The sequence below is a fragment of the Anomaloglossus baeobatrachus genome, chromosome 5, assembly GCF_048569485.1.
Source record: "Anomaloglossus baeobatrachus isolate aAnoBae1 chromosome 5, aAnoBae1.hap1, whole genome shotgun sequence".
Classification (NCBI taxonomy): Eukaryota; Metazoa; Chordata; class Amphibia; order Anura; family Aromobatidae; genus Anomaloglossus; species Anomaloglossus baeobatrachus.
The window spans coordinates 208,095,115-208,121,740 of NC_134357.1; the positions used below are offsets into that span (position 1 = coordinate 208,095,115).

Below are 26,626 nucleotides of genomic sequence, written 5' to 3' on the forward strand. Positions count from 1 at the left end.
TAAAATAAAAAGAGTAAAGAGAGGGTTATAGCGCAATGTCCACAACATGTATAACAGTAAGGTAAGACAAAAATTTTGTGACCTTCCAAAATAATAGTACCCAATGGATCAACAATATGGATACAAAAAGGATACTATGACAGTAAAGGCCACTTTACAGACAGTGACATCGCTGGTGAAAGCACCCACCCCCGTCAGTTGTGTGTCACGGGCAATTCGCTGTCCGTGGCGCACAACATCGCTAGGACCCGTCACACGGACTTACCTGCCTAGCGACGTCCCTGTGGCCGGCGAACAGCCTTTTTTCTAAGGGGGATATTCGTTCGGCGTCACAGCGGCGTCACTAAGCGGCCGCCCAATAGAAGCGGAGGGGCGGAGATGAGCGCCCAGAACATCCCGCCCACCTCCTTCCTTCCTCATTGCCAGCGGCCGCAGGTACAAGGTTGTTCCTCGTTCCTGCGGTGTCACACATAGCAATGTGTGCTGACGCAGGAACGACGAACAACCTGCGTCCTGCAACAGCAACGATATTTGGGATTAGAACAACGTGTCAACGATCAACGATTAGGTGAGTAATTTTGATCGTTGACACGTCGTTCGTGCGTTTCGCACGCAATGACGTCGCTAACAAGGCCGGATATGCGTCATGAATTCCGTGACCCCAACGACATCTTGTTAGCGATGTCGTTGCGTGTAAAGCCCCCTTAAGTCCACCAAAAGGGGAACTGATTGTAATGGAGAAAAAATTGCACGGTTATCTTGGTGTAAAACCCAGCAGCTGGAAGGCACAGATTCCAAGTCATCAGGATAACATTACCGTTGTATTAAGAATTGGGGAAAACCCCTGAAGTACGTTTCGTGGCTTACAGCCGTGAAGCCAGCCGCTTCATCAAAGGGGAAGGTGAAGAGTGGTGCACACTTTAAATCAGTCCGCCAGCCGCAAAAGGCTAAAGCGGAACGTTATTCTGATGTCATGGTGTTACGGCGCATGCGCGAGTACGTCAGCTGACCCCAATGACATCACCGCGGCAGTCAATGTGTCAGAGCGCATGCGCGGAGACCGAGACTGGTTGTCAAGGCATCCGCGCATGCGCAGACACACCAAAAGACGCTGCAGTGAGGCATATAAAAAGACACAGAATAAATAAATATATAATATGAACATTCAGGTAAATGGGTCAGCAATCTTCATGATCAAAATTGCTATATTGCCAGTGGTCCAAAGAGTCCTCAATAAACATCATATCCAAGGGTATTCCAATGTATTTTCAAGTTAAGGTGCAGGAAAAATGTGCAAAGGTAAATAAGTAACACTAAAAGAGAATAAATTACATATAAAAATTAATAAAAACAAAGCCCCAACAACTGTAAACAACATATGTGGTTCAAAGGTACCACAAATGATATCATAACAATTGCCCTATATAAAAACTTTAGCTCAGAATTAAATGACGCACCTATATAAAGGAGGCAAAGCTCAAGGCCTCATTTAAACCTCGTGAGATGATAGTGTCCAGAGCCACAATCCACTTTGTCTCCCTCTGTGCCAGCATTTTTTTGATATTGCTACCCTGGATTCCGCCATGGACTACATCAATACCACGTATTTTCAAAGTTTTTGAATCGCAACCATGGTATCTTTTGAAATGGTGGGGTATAGTCTTAAGGAGGGAGACATCCTCCACTGTCTTGGCCGCGCTAATGTCCCTCACATGTTCCCTCACCCGCACTTGATGTAAGGCCAACATAAATAAGTTGACAAGTGCAAGTGGCACAGTATATTGTTTTCTGTACTGCAGGACATGCGATGTCTAATTTTAAAACATCGGGAGTCAGAGCTAGCAAATGAGTGACAGCGAAAGACATTAACGCAGGCAAGACAGTGCCCGAATGGGAAGCAGCCCCAAATGCGACCACTCGAGTTGAAGGGATTCGGTCTTTTTGCTACATAGTGGTTCTGGACTAGAAGGTCTTTAAGATTTTTTGCACTTCTAGCTGTAACCAGGGGAGCAGATGTTAAAGAACGTGCAAGAATCGGATCTGTTTGGAGGATAAACCAATGTTGTGCCAAAATTGAAACGTTGAAATAAATCAGGGATTAGGGTCAACCATAGCAGGTGTAGGTGGCCGATGTAATAAAGAGGGCCTGCTGGTATGTTTGGCCCTGAGGTATCCCTTTTCGACACAATGACGACTGTACCATCTCTCTACAAATCTCCTTTTTAGATCATCAGTTTGTGATTCGAATTTGGCATCAGAGGAGCAGATTCGCCGCATCCTCAAGAACTGTCCGGTCGGGATAGCTCTAATCGTAGATCCAGTATGACCTGAATAGGCGTGAAGGAGAGCATTTACTGATGTAGATTTATGAAACACATCAGTCTGTATTCTCGGATTCACGTCCACCTCCAGACAAATGTCTAAAAAAAAAAAAATACGACTGGTGCTATGTTTATATGTTAATTTGATGTTATAAGAATTAGAATTAAGGCAGTAAACGAATGAGTCAAGCTGCTCCACTGTGTCCTGTCAGAACATCAAAATGTCATCGATGTATCTGAGCCAGCACTGCGCCTGGGCAGTGGCCAAGACGCCCTCTTCTCCAAAAACCTGTCTCACCCAGTACCCCAGAAACAGGTTGGGGTACGAAGGAGCACAGTCCGCTCCCATCGCAGTGCCACGCCTCTGAAGGTAGAATACATCTTTGAAGGTGAAACAGTTGTGTCAGGGCAAAATGGAGCAGCTTAACTACAAGCTCATTCAGGGTCCCGACCGGTTATTTTGAGGAAAAAACGAACTGCCCTAATGCCATCTTCATGATGCATGCATGTATATAATGACTCCACATCCATCGTAACGATGGACATGTCAATCTCCTTTGAAATGCCGTCGACCCTTGTACGGACGTCCGTCGTATCTTTTGCAAATGAGGGTAACAACTCAACCAAAGGTTTGAGGTAGAAATCGATGAATCTGCATATAGGATAACAGAATCCATCGATTCCTGACACAATTGGACGTCCGGGGGGGTCGACGGCATTCTTGTGGATCTTAGGGAGGAGGTACAGTGTCAGCATCCTAGGGAATTTAACAGTTAGGCCATCCAACATTTTGTTTCGATGACACCCTCCTCAAAGGCCTTAATGAGAATCTTAAGCCTGCTTTACACCTTTCAATTCTGCATACGATATCGTATGCGATGTGACACGCCCCCATCGTATGTGCGACACATTCAATTTGTTGACCGTGTCCCACAAACGATTAATTGCTGTCACACGTACTTACCCTTCCATACGACCTCGATGTGGGCGGCGAACATCCACTTCCTGGAGTGGGAGGGGTGTCCGACGTCACAGCGACGTCACACGGCAGCCGGCCAATTGAAGCGGAGGAGCGGAGATGAGCGGGACATAAACATCCCGCCCACCTCCTTCTTTTCGCATTGCCGGCGGGAGCCGTGGGACGCAGGTAAGATCTGTTCATCGTTCCCGGGGTGTCACACACTGCGATGTGTGCTGCTTTGGGAAATTGAACAATCCGACGTTCAATTTTTAGGTTTTGAATAACGTGTATGCGATGAACAGTTTTACGTTCAATCGCAATCGCACTAGCTGTCACATGCTACAACAACACTAACGATGCCGGATGTGCGTCACTTACGACGTGACCCCGCCGACACATCGTTAGATTTGTTTTGGCGTGTAAAGCCCGCTTTGTGCAATTGGGTTGAAAAGGAGGTGGTGGGATTATAATCCAATCTTTGATAGGTAAACTTTGTAATTGTTTACGAGCTTTCCTCTGTGGACTAGTGAGATTGTCACGTCCATATTGTATGGATATTTTTTTAAATCATCCGTTATAAGTTTCATAAAGATTTCTACTGCTGGGCAAACAAACAGGGGGGAACCTGGATTACCTGAGATGGAGGAATGTGGGAAACCTACACAAATCGATAGTTTGCTTGAGAAGCAAATCCTCCAACGCTGCAAGAGCCTCCAAGAGACAAAGTGGATTTTGGCTCTGGACACTGTCACCCCACGAGGTATAAATGAGGCCTTGAGCTTTGCCTCCTTTTTATAGGTGCGTCATTTAGTTCAGAGCTAAAGTTTATATAGGGCAATTGTTATGATATAATTTGTTCTACCTTTAAACCACATATGTTGTTTACAGTTGTTGGGGCTTTGTTTTTATTAATTTTTATATGTAATTTATTCTCTTTTAGTTTTACTTCTTTACCTTTTCACATTTTTCCTGCACCTTAACTTGAAAATACACTGGAATACCCTTGGATATGATGTTTATTGAGGACCCTTTGGACCACTGGCGATATTGCAATTTTGATCATGAAGATTGCTGACCCATTCACTTGAATGTTCATACTATATATTTATTTATTCTGTGTCTTTTTATATTTCATCATGTCAGCGCTATATACCCTTTTACTGTGATCTAAGCCTCTGTTCATATATCGCCCTGTTCTGTGGTTGTGCGCGCGCGCGCGCCCATTCCCCGCCCCCTTGCCTCACTGCGCTGTCTTTTGGTGTGTCTGCGCATGTGCGGATGCCTTGACAACTAGTCTCGGTCTCTGAGCATGCGCTCTTACATATTGACTGACGCGGTGATGTCATTGGGGTCGGCTGACGTGCTCGCGCATGCGCCGTTACACCATGACATCGTAATAATGTTCCGCTTTAGCCTATTGCGGCTGGCGGACTGATTTAAATGGTGCGCTGTGGTAAGTGTGCACCACTCTTCACCTTCCCCTTTGATGAAGCGGCTGGCTTCACGGGCCGTAAGCCGCGAAACATATGTCCGGGGTTTTCCTCACTTCTTAATAAAACGGTAATGTTATCCTGATTACTTGCAATCTGTGCCTTCCAGCTCCTGGGTTTTACACCAAGTTTACCGTGCAATTTTTTCTCCATTACAATCAGTTCTCCTTTTGGTGGACTAAAGGCCGCTTTACACGCTACGACATCGCTAAAGCGATCTCTTTGGGGCCATGGATTTTGTGACGCACATCCGGCCGCTTTAGCGATGTCGTTGCGTGTGACACCTCTTAGCGATTTTGAATTGTTGCAAAAACGTTCAAAATTGCTAATCAGTGACATCCCCCCCTAATCTCGATTATCGTTGCTGCTGCAGTAACGATGCTGTTCCTCGTTCCTGCAGCAGCACACATCGCTATGTGTGACACCCCAGGAACGAGGAACCTCACCTTACCTGCGTCCCACCAGCAATGAGGAAGGAAGGAGGTGGGCGGGATGCTCGTCCCGCTCATCTCCGCTTTGATTGAAAGGAGGCGGATCGCCAGTCACAGCGACGTCACTATGCAGGTCAGTAGTGTGACGGGGGTGCGCGATTTTGTGCGCGATGGGCAGTGATATGCCCGTGTCGCACAAACGATGGGGGCGGGTATGCACGCTAGCGATATCAGTATCAATATTGCAGCGTGTAAAGCAGCCTTTACTCTGTCATAGTATCCTTTTTGTATCCGTATTGTTGATCCATTGGGTACTATTATTTTGGGAGGTCACACATTTTTTGTTATACCTTGCTGTTACATATGTTGTGGACATTGCACTAGAACCCTCTCTTTACTCTTTATTTTAGAGGTTGATTAATAATATATTTGACAGTGGTTCCTGATCCCCCTGTTAGAACATCTCTGACCTCTACACTATATTATTATTTTTTGCGCAGTCCCCTTCTCCCATACTTTTGAATTTGGTTGGACATCTTGTGGTAAAATCTCCTTCTAATACAATTTGTACTAACCTCCTACCACTATTTTTCATCTGATTAAAGGATACGTTCTACTTTAGGATAAGAATTTGCACATGTTAACCCTTTCAAATTGAAGCTGTTTAGCACTCTGCAGGTTTTGTCTAATTGCCTGATTTTCCTCGTCCTCTTTTATTATGTCCTTTTGTATTTTATTCTAAATACCTCATGCACTGTGCACTTTGATTATTGTATGAAATAAAAATTATTTATTACTGTTCAGCAATTTCTGCTCATGGTGCCTTCTTCAGTTCTATATGTTAATATGAGCTGCTGTTGACCTGGTGGGCTCCTCCCACCTTGGTTTTCAATTTTTGTTGTGTCCTTATGGAATTCAAGTTATGTACTGGCTTAAGCAGGGGAACACGTCTGGCACTGCAGGATATGAGTCCCTGGCGGCGTAGTGCGTTACTGGTGGTAGCCTTTGTTACCGTGGTTCTAGCTCTATGCAGGTCATTCACTAGGTCCCCCCGTCTGGTTCTGCGATTTTTGCTTACCATTCTTGTGATCATTTTGACCCCACGGGATGAGATCTTGCGTAGAGCCCCAGTTCGAGGGAGATTATCAGTGGTCTTGTATGTCTTCCATTTTCTTATTATTGCTCCCATAGTTGATTTCATGACACCAAACTGCTTGCTTATTGCAGATTCAGTTTTTCCAGCCTGGTGCAGGGTTATAATTTTGTTTCTGGTGTCCTTCGACAGCTCTTTGGTCTTCACCATAGTGGAGTTTGAAGTGTAACTGAGGTTGTGGATAGGTGTTTTTTATACTGTTAACAAGTTCAAACAGGTGCCATTACTACAGGTAATGAGTGGAGGACAGAGGAGCCTCTTAACACTAGAACTACTGGACTCGTGACACCTATATAGAAATACATGGTGCAAAGTAGTCAAAATGACTACCTCAGTAGTTCTAATGTTAAAGAAGACGTTACAGGTCTGTGAGAGCCAGAAATCTTGCATTTTTTTAGATGACTAAATACTTACCGTATTTTTCGGACTATAAGACGCACTGGTCTATAAGACGCACCCTTGTTTTAGAGGAGGAAAAAAAATAAAATTAAAGTAAAAGAATGTGGTCATGACACACTGTTATTTTACTGCTGACAGTGTTACTGAGGTAATAATATCCCCAAATTCTGTCCTCATATCCCCCATTCTGGGTACCTTCCAGGTATATATGGCCCCTATTGTGAAATATGTATGTTCCCCATCATTATATGTGTGATCCTCCAATCTGATGTGTGTGTGTGTGTATAGTTATAGTGTGTGTGTGTATGTATGTATGTATGTATGTATGTGTATATATATATAATATATATATACATACACACACACACACACACACACTATATACACACAACTACACACGCAGTATATAACTATATATATATATATACACATATATATATATAGTTATATACTGCGTGTGTGGTTGTGTGTATATAGTGTGTGTGTGTACATATAGAGTTATATACTGTGCGTGTGTGGTTGTGTATATAGTGTGTGTGTGTGTGTGTGTTTGTGTGTGTATATAGTTATATAGTGTGTGTGTATAATATATATATATATATATATATGTATATATATATATATATATGTAAATATATATATATATATATATATATATATATATATATATATATATATGTACAGTTAGGTCCAGAAATATTTGGACAGTGACACAAGTTTTGTTATTTTAGCTGTTTACAAAAACATGTTCAGAAATACAATTATATATATAATATGGGCTGAAAGTGCACACTCCCAGATGCAATATGAGAGTTTTCACATCCGAATCGGAGAAAGGGTTTAGGAATCATAGCTCTGTAATGCATAGCCTCCTCTTTTTCAAGGGACCAAAAGTAATTGGACAAGGGACTCTAAGGGCTGCAGTTAACTCTGAAGGCGTCTCCCTCGTTAACCTGTAATCAATGAAGTAGTTAAAAAGTCTGGGGTTGATTACAGGTGTGTGGTTTTGCATTTGGAAGCTGTTGCTGTGACCAGACAACATGCGGTCTAAGGAACTCTCAATTGAGGTGAAGCAGAACATCCTGAGGCTGAAAAAAAAGAAAAAATCCATCAGAGAGATAGCAGACATGCTTGGAGTAGCAAAATCAACAGTCGGGTACATTCTGAGAAAAAAGGAATTGACTGGTGAGCTTGGGAACTCAAAAAGGCCTGGGCGTCCACGGATGACAACAGTGGTGGATGATCGCCGCATACTTTCTTTGGTGAAGAAGAACCCGTTCACAACATCAACTGAAGTCCAGAACACTCTCAGTGAAGTAGGTGTATCTGTCTCTAAGTCAACAGTAAAGAGAAGACTCCATGAAAGTAAATACAAAGGGTTCACATCTAGATGCAAACCATTCATCAATTCCAAAAATAGACAGGCCAGAGTTAAATTTGCTGAAAAACACCTCATGAAGCCAGCTCAGTTCTGGAAAAGTATTCTATGGACAGATGAGACCAAGATCAACCTGTACCAGAATGATGGGAAGAAAAAAGTTTGGAGAAGAAAGGGAACGGCACATGATCCAAGGCACACCACATCCTCTGTAAAACATGGTGGAGACAACGTGATGGCATGGGCATGCATGGCTTTCAATGGCACTGGGTCACTTGTGTTTATTGATGACATAACAGCAGACAAGAGTAGCCGGATGAATTCTGAAGTGTACCGGGATATACTTTCAGCCCAGATTCAGCCAAATGCCGCAAAGTTGATCGGACGGCGCTTCATAGTACAGATGGACAATGACCCCAAGCATACAGCCAAAGCTACCCAGGAGTTCATGAGTGCAAAAAAGTGGAACATTCTGCAATGGCCAAGTCAATCACCAGATCTTAACCCAATTGAGCATGCATTTCACTTGCTCAAATCCAGACTTAAGACGGAAAGACCCACAAACAAGCAAGACCTGAAGGCTGCGGCTGTAAAGGCCTGGCAAAGCATTAAGAAGGAGGAAACCCAGCGTTTGGTGATGTCCATGGGTTCCAGACTTAAGGCAGTGATTGCCTCCAAAGGATTCGCAACAAAATATTGAAAATAAAAATATTTTTTTTGGGTTTGGTTTATTTGTCCAATTACTTTTGACCTCCTAAAATGTGGAGTGTTTGTAAAGAAATGTGTACAATTCCTACAATTTCTATCAGATATTTTTGTTCAAACCTTCAAATTAAACATTACAATCTGCACTTGAATTCTGTTGTAGAGGTTTCATTTCAAATCCAATGTGGTGGCATGCAGAGCCCAACTCGCGAAAATTGTGTCACTGTCCAAATATTTCTGGACCTAACTGTATATATATATAATCCAACCCCATCCAGGTGTACAGTAATGCCTATACTATATTATTTATTGCCTTACTTTTACAGATGTGCTGCTCACCATGCTTCAGTTTGGTCCTGACATTACAAACAAAGTCTGCCATATCTGAAGAGGACCTGCAATGATGTAATGAAGAGGCGGGCTCTGTGCTGTTCTGTGCCGTTCTGGCCAACCCCTCTGCATTACATCACTGTAGGTCCTTGTCAGCTACGGGAGACTGAGCAGAGGCAGCAGGAGCAAAGTGAAAGTAATTTGAGCCCTCAGCACAGAGACTGCGGCTGTGCTGTGAAGGTATGCCGTGATCTGCACTTCCCCCCGGGCCATACATGAGTGCAGCGGCATCCTGCTCCTGCCTCCTAAACAGCGGACACACAGTCTCCCCAGCCGCTGCAGGAAGCCGGCGTCTGGAGCTCCCACGTGTGATCGCTGTTTACATTAAACAAGTATTCATTAGCTGCTCATCACACCCGCTGACTGCAGAGATAGGTGGGCGGGGAGCAGCTAATGAATATTCACTGACTTTAAGCAGCGGGTACACGTGGTTTCTCCAGCGCCGGCTTCCTGCAGCAGCGAGCCTCCCTGCCTCCTGTGATCCCACTACATAGCGCTGACTCCCCACAGCTCCCTACCCCGCAGCTTCAGACCATAAGACGCACCCCACACTTTCCTCCCAAATTTGGAGGAAAAAAAGTGCGTCTTATGGTCCGAAAAATACGGTATTTCCCACCATAATTTGCAAATAAAAATCTTGCCAAATCAGAAAAGCTGATTTTCTGGATTTGTTTTCTCATTTTGTCTCTCATAGTTGTGGTCTACCTATGATGTCATTTACAGGCCTCTCTCATCTTTTTAAGTGGTAGAACTTGCACAATTGGTGTCTAACTAAATACTTTTTTTTCCCACTGTATATAAGGGGTGTATATGTGCTGGAGAAAGTAATAGACCCTCGGTAACAAAGTATTGAACAAAAAAAGGAAAGAAAACCAAGATATGTTCTTGCGAAAAATGATGCAAAAAGGTGATCGAAAGGTGTGTAGAAAAAAAATATTGTATCACTAAACTATCACTTTATTCTGCAAAGAATGCTGCCCCCCAAATTTATTTTTTTTCCATGTGCAGCTCATATACCCAGCGTAGTTTGAGACCCCTGGTCTAGAGGATGGAAGGTTTAATCAAATCACAGATGCAGATTTTGTACTGTAAGAGCAGTGAGAGTATGGAACTCTGCCACATAAGGCCTGGATGCCTTTTTTGAAAAATATAATACTACTGGTTATGTGAACTGTATTTTGTGATTGAGCATTGATCTAGTGAACTATTCTGATTGCCGTGTCTGCAGACGGGAAGGAATTTGTCCCCTAATATGAAGCTTAGTGCCTGCCCCATCGAATTTTTGCCTACCTGTAGATCAGGCATAACATTTTTTGGTCCAAGGGCTAAATTTCCGTACTGAACCAATCTCAAAGGCATGAAAAAAATAAAGGTTTACTTACATGAATACATCATCAGAACCACCATCAGTACATTAATACATCACCAGAAACAACTCTTAAGTATTTGAGGAGGATTTGGAGACTTTCTGTTCCCAAAAAAAACAGAATGAACACATGCTAAGTAAAACTGAGTTTTTGTAGCAGAAACTCAAGAAATGTTCCTCATAAAAATACTTAAAACTTGATTGATTGATTGATTGAGATTGAGATTAAGTTTTAACATAATCATGAAATATATTATGTACTACTAAATCTGTAGAATATCAGAACCACCAGTACATGTATACATTACTAAATACAGTGCAGCAATCAATTGTAATGGCATGTCGGCCCATAAATACCGTGTTTTTCCAAAAATAAGACACTGTCTTAAATTTTTTTTGCCCCCCAAAAAAGCACTAGGGCTTATTGTTGGAAGAGGTCTTATTCTTGGAGAATCACGGTTGGGGGTAAGTTTACCCCCAAAAAAGCAGACCCCCCCACTTCCCAGGAGACTCATACTCACCAGACCCGGACGTCTGCGTGGCTCCCAGGTTCTCCCTGTGATCTTCGGTCAGTGCTGCATGCCGTTCTCCCCTGCTGCTAGCTGACACACTGACACACACAACCCGATCACAGACACACACAGCAAATCACACACACAGCAGATAGCAGACACACACAGCCGATCGCAGGCAGGCACACACAGTCGATCACAGGCACACACAGTCGATCGCAGGCACACACAGCCGATCGCAGGCATACACAGCCGATCGCAGGCACACACAGCCGATCGCAGGCACACACAGCCGATCGCAGGCACACACAGCCGATCGCAGGCACACACAGCCGATCGCAGGCACACACAGCCGATCGCAGGCACACACAGCCGATCGCAGGCACACACACAGCCGATCACAGATGCACACAGCCGAACGCAGACACACACAGCCAATCGCAGAAAAACACAGCCGATCCCAGACACACACACACAGCCGATCCCAGACACACACAGCAGATCACTGAAGCACAGCCGATCGCACACATCACATCCAGCGCTTACGGCTGCAGGGAATGATGAGAGCAAGTCACATGTCCCGCCGCAGGTCCTGTTCGTTGCGCTCCACTGCACTGTCTCTCAGGATTCTGCCGGCGAGAAGACATCGGTGTCGCTGGATGAGGTGAGTGTGTATGCGATCCGATGTGTGTGCGATCCGATGTTTGTGTGTGTGATTTGATGTGTGTGTGCGATCTGATTATGTGTGCGATCCGATGTTTGTGTGTGAAATCTGTTGTGTGAGTGAGATCTGATTGTGTGTGTGTGTGCGTGCGTGTGCAAGAGATTTGATGAGTGGATGAGTGCGGGTGTGTAATCACTGCAGGTCCTGCCGCTCAGCATCAGGTTAGTGTAATTGCCGGGTGCCACTGTCTATAATGAAGTGTTCTGCAGTATTTGTAACCTTGTTTAGCTGCACAGACACTTCATTATTGATCCGGGACTAGGGCTTATTTTTGGGGGAGGGCTTATATTTAAGCCTTGCTCCGAAGCTGCTGAAAATCCCTGATAGGGCTTATTTTTGGGGGAGGGCTTATTTTTGGAAAAACACGGTATATTGCTTGAACCTGCAATTCCCAGTTGGCCCTTTAAAGGGAAGGTGTCGTCCAAAAAAAAAAAAAAATCAATAACTGAAAAAATATAAAGTATTAATGTTTTATTTAAATGTTGTTATATGTTTTTAATTGAGCAAAATATAAAAAAATAAAATGTTTGATATTTTCTACTCTTAATCACTAGGGGGAGCAGCTGCTAAAATCCTACAGAAAGCCTACTGTAGAACTAGCTCACATTACAGCTGCAGTGAAAGTGGGCAGAATCTGCTCTCCTGTGTGTGATATCACACCTCCCCCTCCCAATCTGAGTGTTTCCAAAAGAATAAGGGAAGATGACGTTTAGGATCACAATGGGGAGCCATTTTGTTGTTGACCACAAATGTCTAAAGTGTCACCAAGGACAGCTGCATAGTGCTCTCAACATAGCACTCTGCACGTCCTGATCCAGCAATGCTCTGACGCATGCACGCCCACCCGCAGTGTTCTGCCACATGCACGCCCGCAATGCTCTGCCACACGCACGCACACCCACAATGCTCTGCCACACGCACGCCTGCAATGCTCTGCCTTGCATTCACACACACAATGCTCTGCCACACGCACGCCCGCAATGCTCTGCTACACGTATGCACACCCGCAATATTCTGCATGCACGCACGCAATGCTCTGCCACATACATGCACACAATGCTCTGCCACGTGCACGCCCGCAATGCTCTGCCTCACGCACACAATGCTGTGCCACATGCATGCCCGCAATGCTCTGCCTTGCATTCACACACACAATGCTCTGCCACATGCATGCCTGCAATGCTCTGCCACACGTATGCACACTCGCAATGCTCTGCATGCATGCACACAATGCTCTGCCACATACATGCACACAATGCTCTGGCCCACGCACGCACACAATGCTGTGCCACACGTACGCCCGCAATGCTCTGCCACACACACACCCACACCCACAATGCTCTGCATGCACGGACGCCCACACGCAATGCTTTGCTACATACATGTACACAATGCTCTGCCACATGCACACTCCAATGCTCTGCCAAACGCACGCCCACACGCAATGCTCTGCCACATGCATGCACACAATACTCTGCCACATGCACACCCACAATGCTCTGCCTCACGCACGCACACAATGCTCTGCCACATGCCCGCCCGCAATGCTCTGCATGCACACATGCACTCACGCATTGTTCTGCATGCAAATACGCAGGCCTGCACGCAATGTTCTGCATGCATGCACGCAATGCTCTGCATACACACACGCAATGCTCTGCATGCATGCACGCAATGCTCTACATGCTTGCCCACATGCAATGCTCTGCATGCATGCACACCCACAGACAATGCTCTGCCACACGCAGACCCACAATGCTCTGCCATACGCACGCACACAGTGTTTGTCTGTATAGTGTGTATATACTGTGTGCAACCGAGCACCCCGCATGAGGGCGGCAGAGCCAGTGTGTGTATATACTATATACCATGTACTGTGTGTATATACTGTGTGTGTGACCGAGCAGTATGAGGGCAGCGGAGCCAGCGTGTGTATATACTGTATACTGTGTGTATATACTGTGTGTGACCAAGCAGCATGAGGGCGACAAAGCCAGTGTGTGTATATACTTTATACTGTGTGTACAGTGTGTATATACTGTGTGTGTGACCGAGCAGCATGAGGGCAGCGGAGCCAGTGTGTGTATATACTATATATACAGTATATACTGCATATGTGTATGTGTGTGTATGTATGTATATATATATATATCTCCAATCACCCTCCACGACAGCACAACAGGAGGATGACTCCTCGCCCTAATAGGGACAGGAAACACAAAGAGGTTAAAAGGCCATCCTCACCCTCTTCTCCAGTGTTTTTTCCTATCCCTATCAGGGCATGAAGAGGTTCTCCTGCGGTGCTCCATGGCCGGTGATCGGAGTTACCTGTTGCTTTAACCGGGCAGCTGGGGTCGTGGCTCTGATTTCTCCTCCTTGATGGCTGCTCCCGTCTCTTCTTGATTCGGGACCATCCCCACTCTCCTGCGCCTTCGGGTTATGCGGAGTAGTGTTTGAACCGCGGGCCTCTCTAAGCTTCCTGATTCTTCCTCCTCCCTCTCAGTCGGCGTCTCCGGGCACTAGCGTGAACCGGAAATGTCGCGACCGGCATGTACGTGTTTTTAACGGAAGTGTGTTTCAGGTCTTAGGGGGACAAATTGCCCGCACCGAAGAAGGAGAACCCAAGATCCGCAAGTGTCCTATATGTGCAGTAAAGCTTCCCCCTTCACGAACAAAAAAACTTTGCCAATATTGCATGGATAAAGTTCTCAAGGATGAACGACCATCATTTCTGGAGGAGATTAAAGGGCTCATACGTCAGGAGGTCCAGACTTCCATTGCCTCCCTCTCTCCATCCCTGCCCACCCCATCTCCCGCCCCCGCTCCTACACCAGCTCCTGCCCCAGCTCCCACTCCCAAATCGGCACCAACAAAATGTAAGCTGCCTATCACTGAAGACTCAGACTTGGATTCATTGGGCCATCCAGCTTCTCTATCTGATGGGCAGTTGGACAAGGAGGAGTCTGTCTCAACGCTTGGGCCCCACTCTGCAAGGAAGAAATATTACTTCTCTTCCGAGGATATGGATGAATTGCTGGGGGCAGTGTGCCACACTATGGGGGTAAAGGAGGAAGAGACTGTACAATCCATACAGGATGAAATGTTTGGGGGTCTCAGGGCAAAAAAGTCAAAGGTTTTTCCCATTCATGAGACCATTCAGAACCTGATCCTTCAGGAGTGGGAATTGCCTGACAAACGTCTGTCCCTTCAGAGCTTAAGGGTTGCTTCCCATTTGATGCAAAAATCTCCAAAGTCCAAGGACTGACATTCCCAAGGTTGATGTCCAAATCACAAAGGTGGCTAGGAAAACCACCCTGCCATTTGATGATTCATCCCAGCTCAGAGAACCTATGGACCGTAAGCTGGAGAGCCTCCTTAAGAAATCCAGGGAGACATCCTCAATGCTAACATAGCCTCCACCTGTGTTGCCAGGTCCATGGCTCTCTGGTTGGAAAAACTTACGGAATATATGGAGGGGGGCACTCCAAGTGAGGATATCCTTGCTTCCATCCATCTTCTCCAAAAAGCTACTGGTTTCCTGGCTGACCCCTCAGCAGAATCGGTGAGAGTAGCGACTAAAAATTCCGTTTTGTCTAACTCAGCCAGGCGTGCATTATGGCTCAAAATATGGAATGGAGATATTGCCTCAAAGACCAAGCTCTGCTCCATCCCCTTTTAAGGGGAACATGTGTTCGGCCCAGTGCTGGACGAATTGGTTAGAGAAGGCAGCAGACAGAAAAACGTCCCTTCCTGCACAAAAGGACCAAAGGAAGAAACCCTTTCGTCCCTTTTACAACCCTCCCCCCCAATACAAGGGGAAGGGGAAAACGGGATGCTGGAGTTACACCAAAGGTGGCAGAGGCAGGAATATTTTTTTCTCCCGTGACCAACCCTACGACAAAAAGTGACGCCATACCTGTTGGATCTCTCAGTTCCACTCCCGTTGTCTAGCAGTCTCATCCAACACCTGGGTTCTCAACATCATCAAGGAAGGGTTAAAGATAGAATTTTCCTCCTGCGCTCCTCGGCGGCTGAGAATCACATCCCTCCCGTCTCCGCAGCTATGGGGTCAACTCCTGTCAGACCTTCAGGCATGAAGGGTAAGTTCACACAGTGCGTTTTTCGCGGCATTTTTCGCAGTTTTCGGGTGCGTTTTTGCTCAGAAAACTGCATGACTTTGCTTCCCCAGCAAAGTCTGAGTTTTCATTTTTGCTGTCTGCACACAGCGTTTTTTATCAGCTGCGTTTTTGTGGTGCCACAAAAACGCAGCATGTCAATTATTCCCGCGTTTTTCACTGCGCTTTTCATCCATTGAGTGCAATGGGATGTTGAAAGACGCAATGAGAAACGAAAATAGGTGCGTTTTAGTGCGTTTCTAAGACCAAAAACGCAGCTATAAACGCAGGAGGTGGGTAGTAAAGTGACATGTACAGGAAGAGGATTCCTTCTGTCAGTAAACACAGAAGCGTGAATCCTCCCGATACCGTCACCGCCGCTTCCACCTCCAGTCCTGTGCATGTCAGCTACCTGCGGCGTCATGTACGTGAGGAGGTGGAAGCGGCTGCGAAATCAAAAGTAAACAGTAGAAAAAAAAAAAGTCATACTCACCTGTCTGCAGACTCCCGGTGCCATGCCCGCTCCCAGATCCTCCTCCCGATACCGCCGCTCCAGGTGTGTGCAGTCTCCCTGGGTTCGTATGCCTGCAGGATGCAGGACCTGGCGATGGATCACCTGATGCAGTCACCTGACGCATCAGCTGATCGTAAGACTCGGGATGACGCCAGCGGCCGGCCGGTTTAACCTGTCAGCGGATGCGTCAGGAGACTTCATCCCTGATTACCGGCAGCTCCTGCAGCGATCGGACGGGATCAGACTCGCTCTAGGAGCTGCCGGTAATCAGCACATAAGTGAGTATTTTTTTTTTTTTTCTGCACCGATGCATCTGCTGATTGTATAAACGGCTTTTATACAATCAGCTTATGTTTGATGTGATTCAGGCACTTGATCCTGACACATCATCTGATCGCTTTGGCTTCCAGCAAACCAATCAGATGATATTGGATCCGGATTGGACGGCGCCGGACCCTTGACCCAGGATTACTGCGGAGGGGGGGGTTCTTTATTTCAATAAAGATGGAGTCACTAATTGTGTTGTGTTTTATTTCTAATAAAAATATTTTTCTGTGTTGTGTTTTTTTATCTTTACTAGAAATTCATGGTGGCCATGCCTAATATTGAATTTCGGGCTTAGGGCCAGCTGATAATATACAGCTATCCCTATCCCCATTATTACCCAGTGAGCCACCCGGCATCAGGGCAGCTGGAAGAGTTGGATATCGCGCCAGAAGATGGCGCTTCTATGAAAGCGCCATTTTCTGGGGTGGCTGCGGACTGCAATTCGCAGCGGGGGTGACCAGAAAGCATGGCCACCCTGCACTGTGGATTCCAATCCCCAGCTGCCTAGTTGTACCCGGCTGGACACAAAAATGAGGCGAAGCTCACGTCATTTTTTTTAATTATTTCATGAAATTCATGAAATAATTAAAAAAAAAAAAAAAGGGCTTCTCTATATTTTTGGTTCCCAGCCAGGTACAAATAGGCAGCTGGGGGATGGGGGCAGCCCGTACCTGCCTGCTGTACCCGGCTAGCATACAAAAATATGGCGAAGCCCATGTCATTTTTTTTTGTTTGGGGGGGCAAAGAAATCCTGCATACAGTCCTGAAAGGAGGATGTTGAGCCTTGTAGTTCGATAGCTGCTGTCTGCTCTCCTGCATACACTATTGGATGGAGTATGCTGAGCCTTGTAGTTCTGCGGCTGTCTGCTCTCCTGCATACACTAGTGGAGAATGAAGAACATATTGAAGAAGGAAATGACATCAGACCTTTTTTTTTTTGTTCACTGATAAAAAACGCATAAAGACGCAGTGAGCAAAAACGCAGCAAAAAACGCACCAAATCGCGGCAAAAACGCGTGCGTTTTTTGCCGCGTTTTTTTGACACGGGTGCGTTTTTGTGTGTTTTTTTGCCGCAAAAAACGCAGCTTCAAAAAAACGCAGTGTGTCAACCTAGCCTATGAGTAATATCCCCTGTCCCCACAGACGAACAAGGCCGGGGTCATTACTCCTCCCTGTTTATGGTAAAAAAAAAAAAAAACAATGGTTCGTCCAGAATGATTATAAATCTGAAACCACTGAACAACTATGGGGTATACCGGCAATTCAAGATGGATTCAATCAAGTCCACGATTCCCTTGATCGGTCAAGACTGCGTGATGGCCACAGTCGACCTTCAGGATGCGTGCTATCACATGCCCATTCATCCGTCTCACCATCAGTTTCTACGATTTGCAGTTCGACACAACGACGTGGTCTTGCACTACCAGTTCAATGTCCTGCCCTTTGGCATCTCCTCCGCTCCGAGAATCTTCACTAAAATCATGGCAGAACCGATTGCTCACCTGCGGAACTTGAACATCAGCATCGTCCAATATTTGGATGACCTCTTGATCATCACTCCATCCACGCCACTCTTAGAGAGTCATGTCAGAACAACCCTCCAAGTCCTGGACTCCTTGGGCTGGATTGTAAACTTCCAGAAATCGAACCTTCTGCCTTACACAACAAAAAAATTCTTAGGGGTTCTCTTAGACTCTGGGAGACAAACATCCTTCTTACCAGAGGACAAACAGTTGGAAGCCTTACGGGATCTGAGAAGGACTTCCCTCAGGTCTGCAATGTCTGTACTCGGCCTGATGACCTCTGCATTCGGTCAGTAGCATGGGCACAATCCCACACAAGGGTGTTGCAATCCCACATCCTCTCTTCCTGGAACGGGTCTTCAAGTGCGTTGAACAAAAGAATTTTGATACCCAGTCATGTGAAGGCTTCTCTTGCCCTGGAACCATTCTCCTCTGGTCGTGGTCACCACAGATGCCAGCAAGAAGGTTTGGGGAGCAGAGGTGGGTCAGATGTCTTTCCAAGGCACCTGGACACGGCACTTCAACATCAGGTCTTCCAATTACAGAGAACTGAGTGCAGTGGAGGAAGCTCTGAAAGCTGCTGTGTCTCTCATCCACAACAAACATGTCAGGGTCTACTCAGAATTATTTTTACCATTAATTTGGTTTCTAAGAACCCTCCACGACAGCACAACAGGAGGATGATGCCAGCAGAATGCTGGAGAAAAGGTTAAGCTCAGCTCAATTGCTGGTAGGTGCTCAGAAGTAACAGTCAGTAATCAGGAAAAAAAAACTGTGGCACACTAGTAGGTGCAAAGATGGACACCTTTTCTGTAGATTGCTTGTGACTTTATTCAAGGAACCGTGTAAAAAAAAAATAATAGGATCCAAACGTTCTCAAGAGGTAATAATGTGTCCATCGTTTAGGTTCATATCTGAGCCTTCATCAGGGACATACACTGGGTGCACAATTATTAGGCAAGTTGTATTTTAGCGGCTTTTTTTATTATTTTTCAACAACTATGTTCTCAATCAACCCAAAAGATGAATATTTTTTTAAGTTGGAGTGTTTGTTTTTTTTTAGATTTGGCTACCTTAAGAGGATATCTGTTTGTGCAGGTAACTATTACAGTGAAGACTTATTAGGCAACTTAATAAAAAAAACAAATATATTCCCATCTCACTTGTTTATTTTCACAAGGTAAACCAATATAACGGCACAAAATTTAGAAATAAACATTTCTGTCATTTTATTTTCATCTTTTAGACCTTTACTGGCCAGCCATGCTGTGGAGTAGTTGGATGCATGTGATGGAGCATTGTTCTGCATGAAAATCATGTGTTTTTTTTTTAATAACACCGACTTCGTCCTGTACCACTGCTTGAAGAAGTTGTCTTCCAGAAACTGCCAGTAGGTCTGGGAGTTGAACTTCACTCCATCCTCAACCCGAAAAGGTCCCACAAGTTCATCTTTGATGATACCAGCCCATACCAGTACCCCACCTCCACCTTGTATTCATCTGAGTCGGAGTGGAGCTCTCTCCCCGTTACTGATCAGTCTCTGGCCCATCCATCTGGCCCATCAAGAGTCACTCTCATTTCATCAGTCCATAAAATCTTTGAAAAATCAGTCTTAAGATATTTCTTGGCCCAGTCTTCACCTTTTATCTTATGTTTCTTGTTCAAAAGTGGTAGTTTTTCAGCCTTCCTTACATTGGCCATGTCCCCGAGTATGGCACACCTTGTGCTTTTTGATACTCCAGTAACGTTGCAGCTCTGAAATATGGCTAAACTGGTGGCAAATGGCATCTTGGCAGCTTCACGCTTGATTTTCCTCAATTCATGGGCAGTTATTTTGCACCTTTTTTGCCCAACATGCTTCTTGAGACCCTGTTGGCTATTTGCCATAAAACGCTTAATTGTTTGGTGATCACGCTTCAAAAGTTTGGCAATTTCAAGACTGCTGCATCCCTCTGCAAGACATCTCACAATTTTTGACTTTTCAGAGCCTGTCAAATCTCTCTTCTGACCCATTTTGAAAGGAAAGGAAGTTGCCTAATAAGTATGCACCCCTTATATAGGGTGTTGATGTCATTACACCACACCCCTCCTCGTTACAGAGATGCACATCACCTTATTTACTTAATTGGTAGTTGGCTCTCAAGCCTATACAGCTTGGAGTAGGACAACATGTATAAAAATTATCATGTGATCAAAATTCTCATTTGCCTAATAATTCTGCACGCATTGTAGATAAGATGGGAATGCACATTGTGTGGTTAAGGATGACAAGCCCTCCACTCTGCCCTAATGCCAGAGCTCAGGTTTTTAAATATATGTACGTTTGAGAGATGTGAATACATTTGAATATTGGTATCAGGGAGCGGCGTCTATCAGACAGGTTTACAAGGCACTGAAAAACTCTTTGACTTCTGAACATGTGCACTGAGCCTTAACTCTTTGTCGGAGGCAGTGACAACAAACAGGTACGAGTGTCCATGCCAATGACACTGGGCATTGAATAGCATATTATCAGGCCCACAAGGGTGTTCTAACATGCTTAGAGGAAAGACTAGTTGGTGGAAAGGTCGCAGCTCTCATTAGCATCTAATAAAGCATCTTTAGAAATACTTTTTCTAAAGATTTCTTTATGTATGAAGGTAAATGCTCGGACAGATGGGCAGGTATTAGAAATATGCACCCAGAACTGCTTGTGGTTCTGGGTGCATAGAGGACCTGACAGGTACCCCTTAACTGTTCACAATAACAGTAATTTTGACCAGGGATGCCCAAACTTTTACATGCCAAAAGAGGGAGAGGGAGGGCACCACCTGCTGGTGGGATAACCTAGGTACGGAAACAGTGCATGCTGGAGTGAAGGAAAAAGAGCGTACCTGATATACAGGATCACCACACAATTGTATATCAAAAAATGTACTTTATTTATAGATGAAAGTAAAAAAGAACACACTTGAATTGAATGCAAAAAAATACAAAAACAGCAAGTGACATACAATGAGAACCTCTAAAATCATTTTAAAATCAGAAACGTGGTACAAAAAAAGTAACCCACACACAAATGCTTGGGATGAAATATCGGGTCCATATGCTTGAAAAATCACATATACATGTCCAAAATGACCCTATAGGCCTGACTAACAAAAATAAATTGAATGTGTATTGAATATACCCACAGAGGAATGGATAAATGCCTAAAGCAGAAAAGCATGAGGATAAACCAACGCTCTTAATACACAATGTATGGCCAGTTTAGATAAACAATAGGCGCAAAATGAAATATTTTACCAGAGCATGATAGTGCTGGGGCTTGTTGCTAGTAAAGCTGGCGGATCCAAAGCTGGTTTGAAATATACGTTAAAGAAGCTAAGCATGCAACTCAGCAGAATTAGTTGCATGCTTAGCTTCTTTAGCATATATTTCAAACAAGCTTTGGATCCGCCAGGTTTACTAGCAACAAGCACCAGCACTATCAGGCTCTGGTAACGTATTTCATTTTGCGCCTATTGTTTATCTAAACTTGCCATACATTGTGTATTCAGACCGTTGGTTTATCCTCATGCTTTTCTGCTTTAGGCATTTATCCATTCCTCTGTGGGTATATTCAATACACATTCAATTTATTTTTATTAGTCAGGCCTTTTGGGGTCATTTTGGACAAGTGTATGTGATTTTTCCAGCATATGGACCAGTTATATTTCAGCCCAAGCATTTGTGTGTGGGTTACTTTGTACCAAGTTTCTAGTTTTTAAATGTTTTTAGAGGTTTTCATTGTATGTCACTTGCTGTTTTTGTATTTTTTTGCATTTTGTTGTATTCAATTCATGTGTGTTTTTTTCCTACTTTCATCTATAAATAAAGTACGTTTTTTGATATACATTTGTGTGGTGATCCCGTATATCAGGTACGCTCTTTTTCTTTCACTCCAATTGTTACATGCCACTGTACATTGCGGGTGAGTGGAATAGTGTATGTAACTTTTAGCTACGTTTCCACGATCCGTTTCCCTTGAGGTTTTGACCATCTCCGCACCTTCGTTTACTTGCGTTTTTTTATGCCATTTTTGTTGCGTTTTTTGTCTTTGTTTGGTATGTTATCCTTTCACTGTTTTGTTTTGGAAATTTCCTGGGTTTGACATTAGGAGCTGATTACTTACGTTTTTGATGTTTTTGCCCCTATAACACACCAAAAACACATGCGTTTTTTACTTGCTGAATTTTTTCAGCTAATGCAAGTATATAGGAGTATTATATTCAGAAGACTCTGCGTACCCGCACGAGAGGTTGCCAAGCTGCGACTTGGAAAAACACACTTCAGGTGATTTTATGCAGTGTAAAAAATAAGCACAGTGGACATGAGATTTCTATTAATGGCATCCACTTTGCTTGTACTGTAAAACACTGCATTTTAGACCCAGAGAAAATATCCAGCGTCAAAACTTATAGTAAAGCTGTGTTCACACATAGCGACAACGACGTCGCTGTTACGTCACCATTTTCAGTGACGCAACAGCGACCTCGTAAGTCGCTGTTATGATCGCTGCTTAGCTGTCAAACACAGCAGACGCAGCAGCGATCATAACGGCACTCGTCGCTGTGCTACATGTGCAGAGAGCAAGGAGCCGCGCTTAGTGCTGGCTCCCTGCACTCCTAGCTACAGTACACATCGGGTTAATTACCCGATGTGTACTGCAGCTACATGTGCAGAGAGCAGGGAGCCGCGCACACTGCTGAGCGCTGGCTTCCTGCACTCCTAGCTACAGTACACATCGGGCTAATTACCCGATGTGTACTGCAGCTACATGTGCAGGAGCAGGAGCCGGCACTGGCAGCGAGAGCGGCGGACGCTGGTAAAGAAGGTAAATATGGGGTAATCAGGGAAAGGTCTTCCCTTGGTTACCCGATGTTTACCCTGGTTACAGCTTACCGCAGCTGCCAGATGCCGGCTTCTGCTCCCTGCTTGCTTCATTTTGTCGCTCTCTCGCTGTCACACACAGCGATGTGTGCATCACAGCGGGAGAGCGACGACCAAAAAATGAAGCTGGACATTCAGCAACGAGCAGCGACCTCACAGCAGGGGCCAGCTCGTTGCTGGATGTCACACACAGCAACAGCGACGGACGTCGCTGCTACATCACAGAAAATGGTGACGTAGCAGCGACTTCGTTGTCGTTGCCGCTGTGTATGACACCACCTTAAGACTCATCGTGTGCACGTACCATTAAGGTACTGTTAGAATATTTGCTGAGTCTGTAGCTTTAGATTATGTTAAGGACTTGCTATTTGATAATTTTGTTTGGGAAACAGCCAATTATGTAGTTACTCTATTAGACACACTCTCACTTTTCTTTGACAATACCTGTGAAATGATGTACTGTACTAGATGAAATTCACAGAGTAATTTTTACTATTTTTTCTGTTTAACTTCTTGTGTTGCACTATTCCCGCAGATGAAGCTGACACCAGAGTATCTTGAACTCATGAAATTCAAAGCTATATCAGCAAACAACAAAATCTACTTTGGAAATGATATTCCAAGTATGTTTTTGGATTCCTCATCTACTGAAGTGCCACTAATGCAGCAATATGCTGGTTTAACAGATGATCAAAGTAAATTTCACAAGACCAAAGGCAAGAAAGTATGAGCATCAGATAAGGGAGTATTCAATACAGCCATTTGGACCTGAAGCAGAAGCTGTTGGGATGTCTCCCATACAAACACAAGATATCTTGGGAGAGCAATCATAATGACTCGACTTCCACTGCTTCCACCCATGCTTTTGAAGATGTTTGATATGAGCTTCCAATGTACTTTTTCCTGTTAAGAGACATGAACTTTGGCATATTTGATATGGATGTTTAAGGAGGCAGCATGTTGAGACCTGTTGACCTCTACAGCTTTCAATAAGCAGCTGCACTAGAGCAAACACTTGTTCTTGGTCATATGCACATTACATCTTTTGGCATGTGTATTTTGCAAGTGGCAGATTTATTATGAAAGGCTCGTTCTTGTTACCATGTGTGGGTGGGGGGGTGGGGGGGACTGTACCTTCTTAATGAAGATTAATTTACTGCACTACAATGACTTTCACCTCTTCAGAGATGATGCAGAGGATTTTACCTCTGAACAATGCAGGTGACGCAACCCTAGGTCTTAACCAATGACTTCTATATGTGATGCCTGCCAGAAAAATTACATAAACTGATTTCTAACAGGAATAAACTGGCCTAACCTTTTTACTTACAGCATTATTAACGTCTTACAGCATTACCTGTTCTACAGCTGCTTTTCTAAATAAAAGGTTCTACATTTTTGTCGTCATTTCATAATAGAATGTAGCACCTTTTTGACTTGGCAGCCTCATCTTTTCTGTCTACATGCCTAAAGGTATGGTTCACCTTTGGATGTCCAGTGCATCCAAATTGAAAAATTAACTATGTTCACACATTGCATTTTTGCAAATTAAAAGTTGCTTTTTACTGTATCAAAACTTTTTACAGCATCAGCAAAAGCTATGAAATTTCAGAAATCTCGTGCACACGCTTGTTTTTTTCTGACTGATTTCAAAAACTGCTGCTGTTTTTTTAGAACTGCAGCATGTCAATTCTTTAAGCATTTTTGCAGCATATATCACCCATAGTAAGCAATAAGTGTAAAAAATACTGCAAAAACACTCAATTTTTGCAGTGTTTTTGATGGAAAAAAAATGCAGGCAAAGTAGAAGAACTCCTTTTATTTTTGTAATTTTTTTTTCCAACTATTATCCATAAGGTCTTGGTATTTTTTACATGACCATGGATTTTTCTCCTGACTTTGTACAGTTGAACTAAACTATAATTAAATTAGTGATTAGTGTAAACCATTCCAGAACCATGTGTGAAAGTAAACAATGCCCTATTAACTGAATGCCCTACCAATGTGTGAATATAAACAATGCCCTACCAGTTCAATCCCCCCTTCCGCTGTCTTTCATGAACTTATGTAACCTTAGTTCATACATGAATCCAGCTTTTTGGTTCAGAATAGTCAGTTTTTTTACATCTGAAGAAAAAAAAATTCTCCTAAACAACTTGATCTAGTAGCCATTTTTCCTAAAAATGTTTTAAGGTTTCACATACAGTTGAAATCAGAAGTTTACACACACTATCTAAAAAAACCACACAGGTTTTTCTCACTATATTATATGAAATCAGAATAAACCTTTCCTGTTTTAGGTCAATTAGGATTACCAAAATTATTTATATTTGCCAAATGCCAGAATAATGAGAGAGAGTGTTTTAAAGGGAACTTGTCAGGTGCAATATGCACCCAGAACCATGAGCAGTTTTGGGTGCATATTGTTAATACTTGCCTAACAGTCCCAGCCTATAGTAGCATAGATAAAGAGATTTTTAGAAAAAATATTTCTAAAGATAGATCCTTTATGATATGCTAATTAGGCCAGCGACTAGTCGTTGGATAGTCGGCCCCCTTAGGATGTAAGCACGCACCTGTAGGCGTGCTAACATGCTAATGAATGCGCAGTACTATAGGCATGGTCACGCTCACCTCTGCTGCCACCGCACCGATGCTAGATTTTGGCTCAGTGCACATGATTCCTGGACTTTTGGTTCTGCGCACTATGAAGCTGGGTGGTCGCGTCCCGGCTTCAAGCTGAAGTAGTGCACATGACCGAAAGTCCGGGATCATGTGCACTGAGCCAAAATCCAGCGTCTGACGCAGTGGCAGCAGAGGTGAGGTGCACATTCCTTAGCATTTTAGTACGTCCACAGAAGCATGTTTACATTCTAAGGGGGCCGACTAGCCAAGGGAACTAATGGCCTAATGACTAGTCGCTGACCTTATTAGCATATCATAAAGCAGGGGTGGGGAACCTTTTTTCTGCCAAGGGCCATTTTGAAATTTCTACTAACCTTCAGGGGCCACATAAAATTATCAGCTTGAAAATACCTTAATATATTTTCTCAAACAATTAATTAACTCACCCCCTACTTCCCTATTGTGGTGGCTGGAGCTGCTTCTCTTTTATGCGGCTGTGATGTTCGGTGATATTGATCATGTTGCTTCTCACAACTGCTTTTCCAGGTTTGTCTCGGTCTGGAGCATAGGAAACAGATTGGTACATCATATACATCACATAGGAGACACTGGAACCACATGCATCACAGGAGGGGCTGAGGGCATATATACATCACAGTAGGGGCTGGGGACATATATATAATTATAATATCACAGGAGGGACTGGGGGCATATATACATCACATTAGGAGTTGGGGACATATACACATCACAGGAGGAGTTGGGGACATATACACATCAT

At 44.2% G+C, this 26,626-nt stretch overlaps 1 protein-coding gene across 4 annotated transcripts in view; it reads left to right on the plus strand.

The window, feature by feature from the left end:
* The window catches only part of ERLIN1 (ER lipid raft associated 1), a 494,724-nt gene extending 470,107 nt beyond the window's left edge, over positions 1-24,617 (plus strand). For 2 of the 4 annotated variants that reach the window (XM_075349108.1, XM_075349110.1), the window contains exon 12: positions 23,756-24,617. In XM_075349108.1, the coding sequence (XP_075205223.1) occupies positions 23,756-23,950 (195 nt within the window). In that variant the 3' untranslated portion in view covers positions 23,951-24,617. The remainder of the gene's footprint in view (positions 1-23,755) is intronic. The other 2 variants (XM_075349111.1, XM_075349113.1) reach the window with 2 other exon arrangements.
* The last annotated feature ends 2,009 nt before the right edge of the window (positions 24,618-26,626 follow it).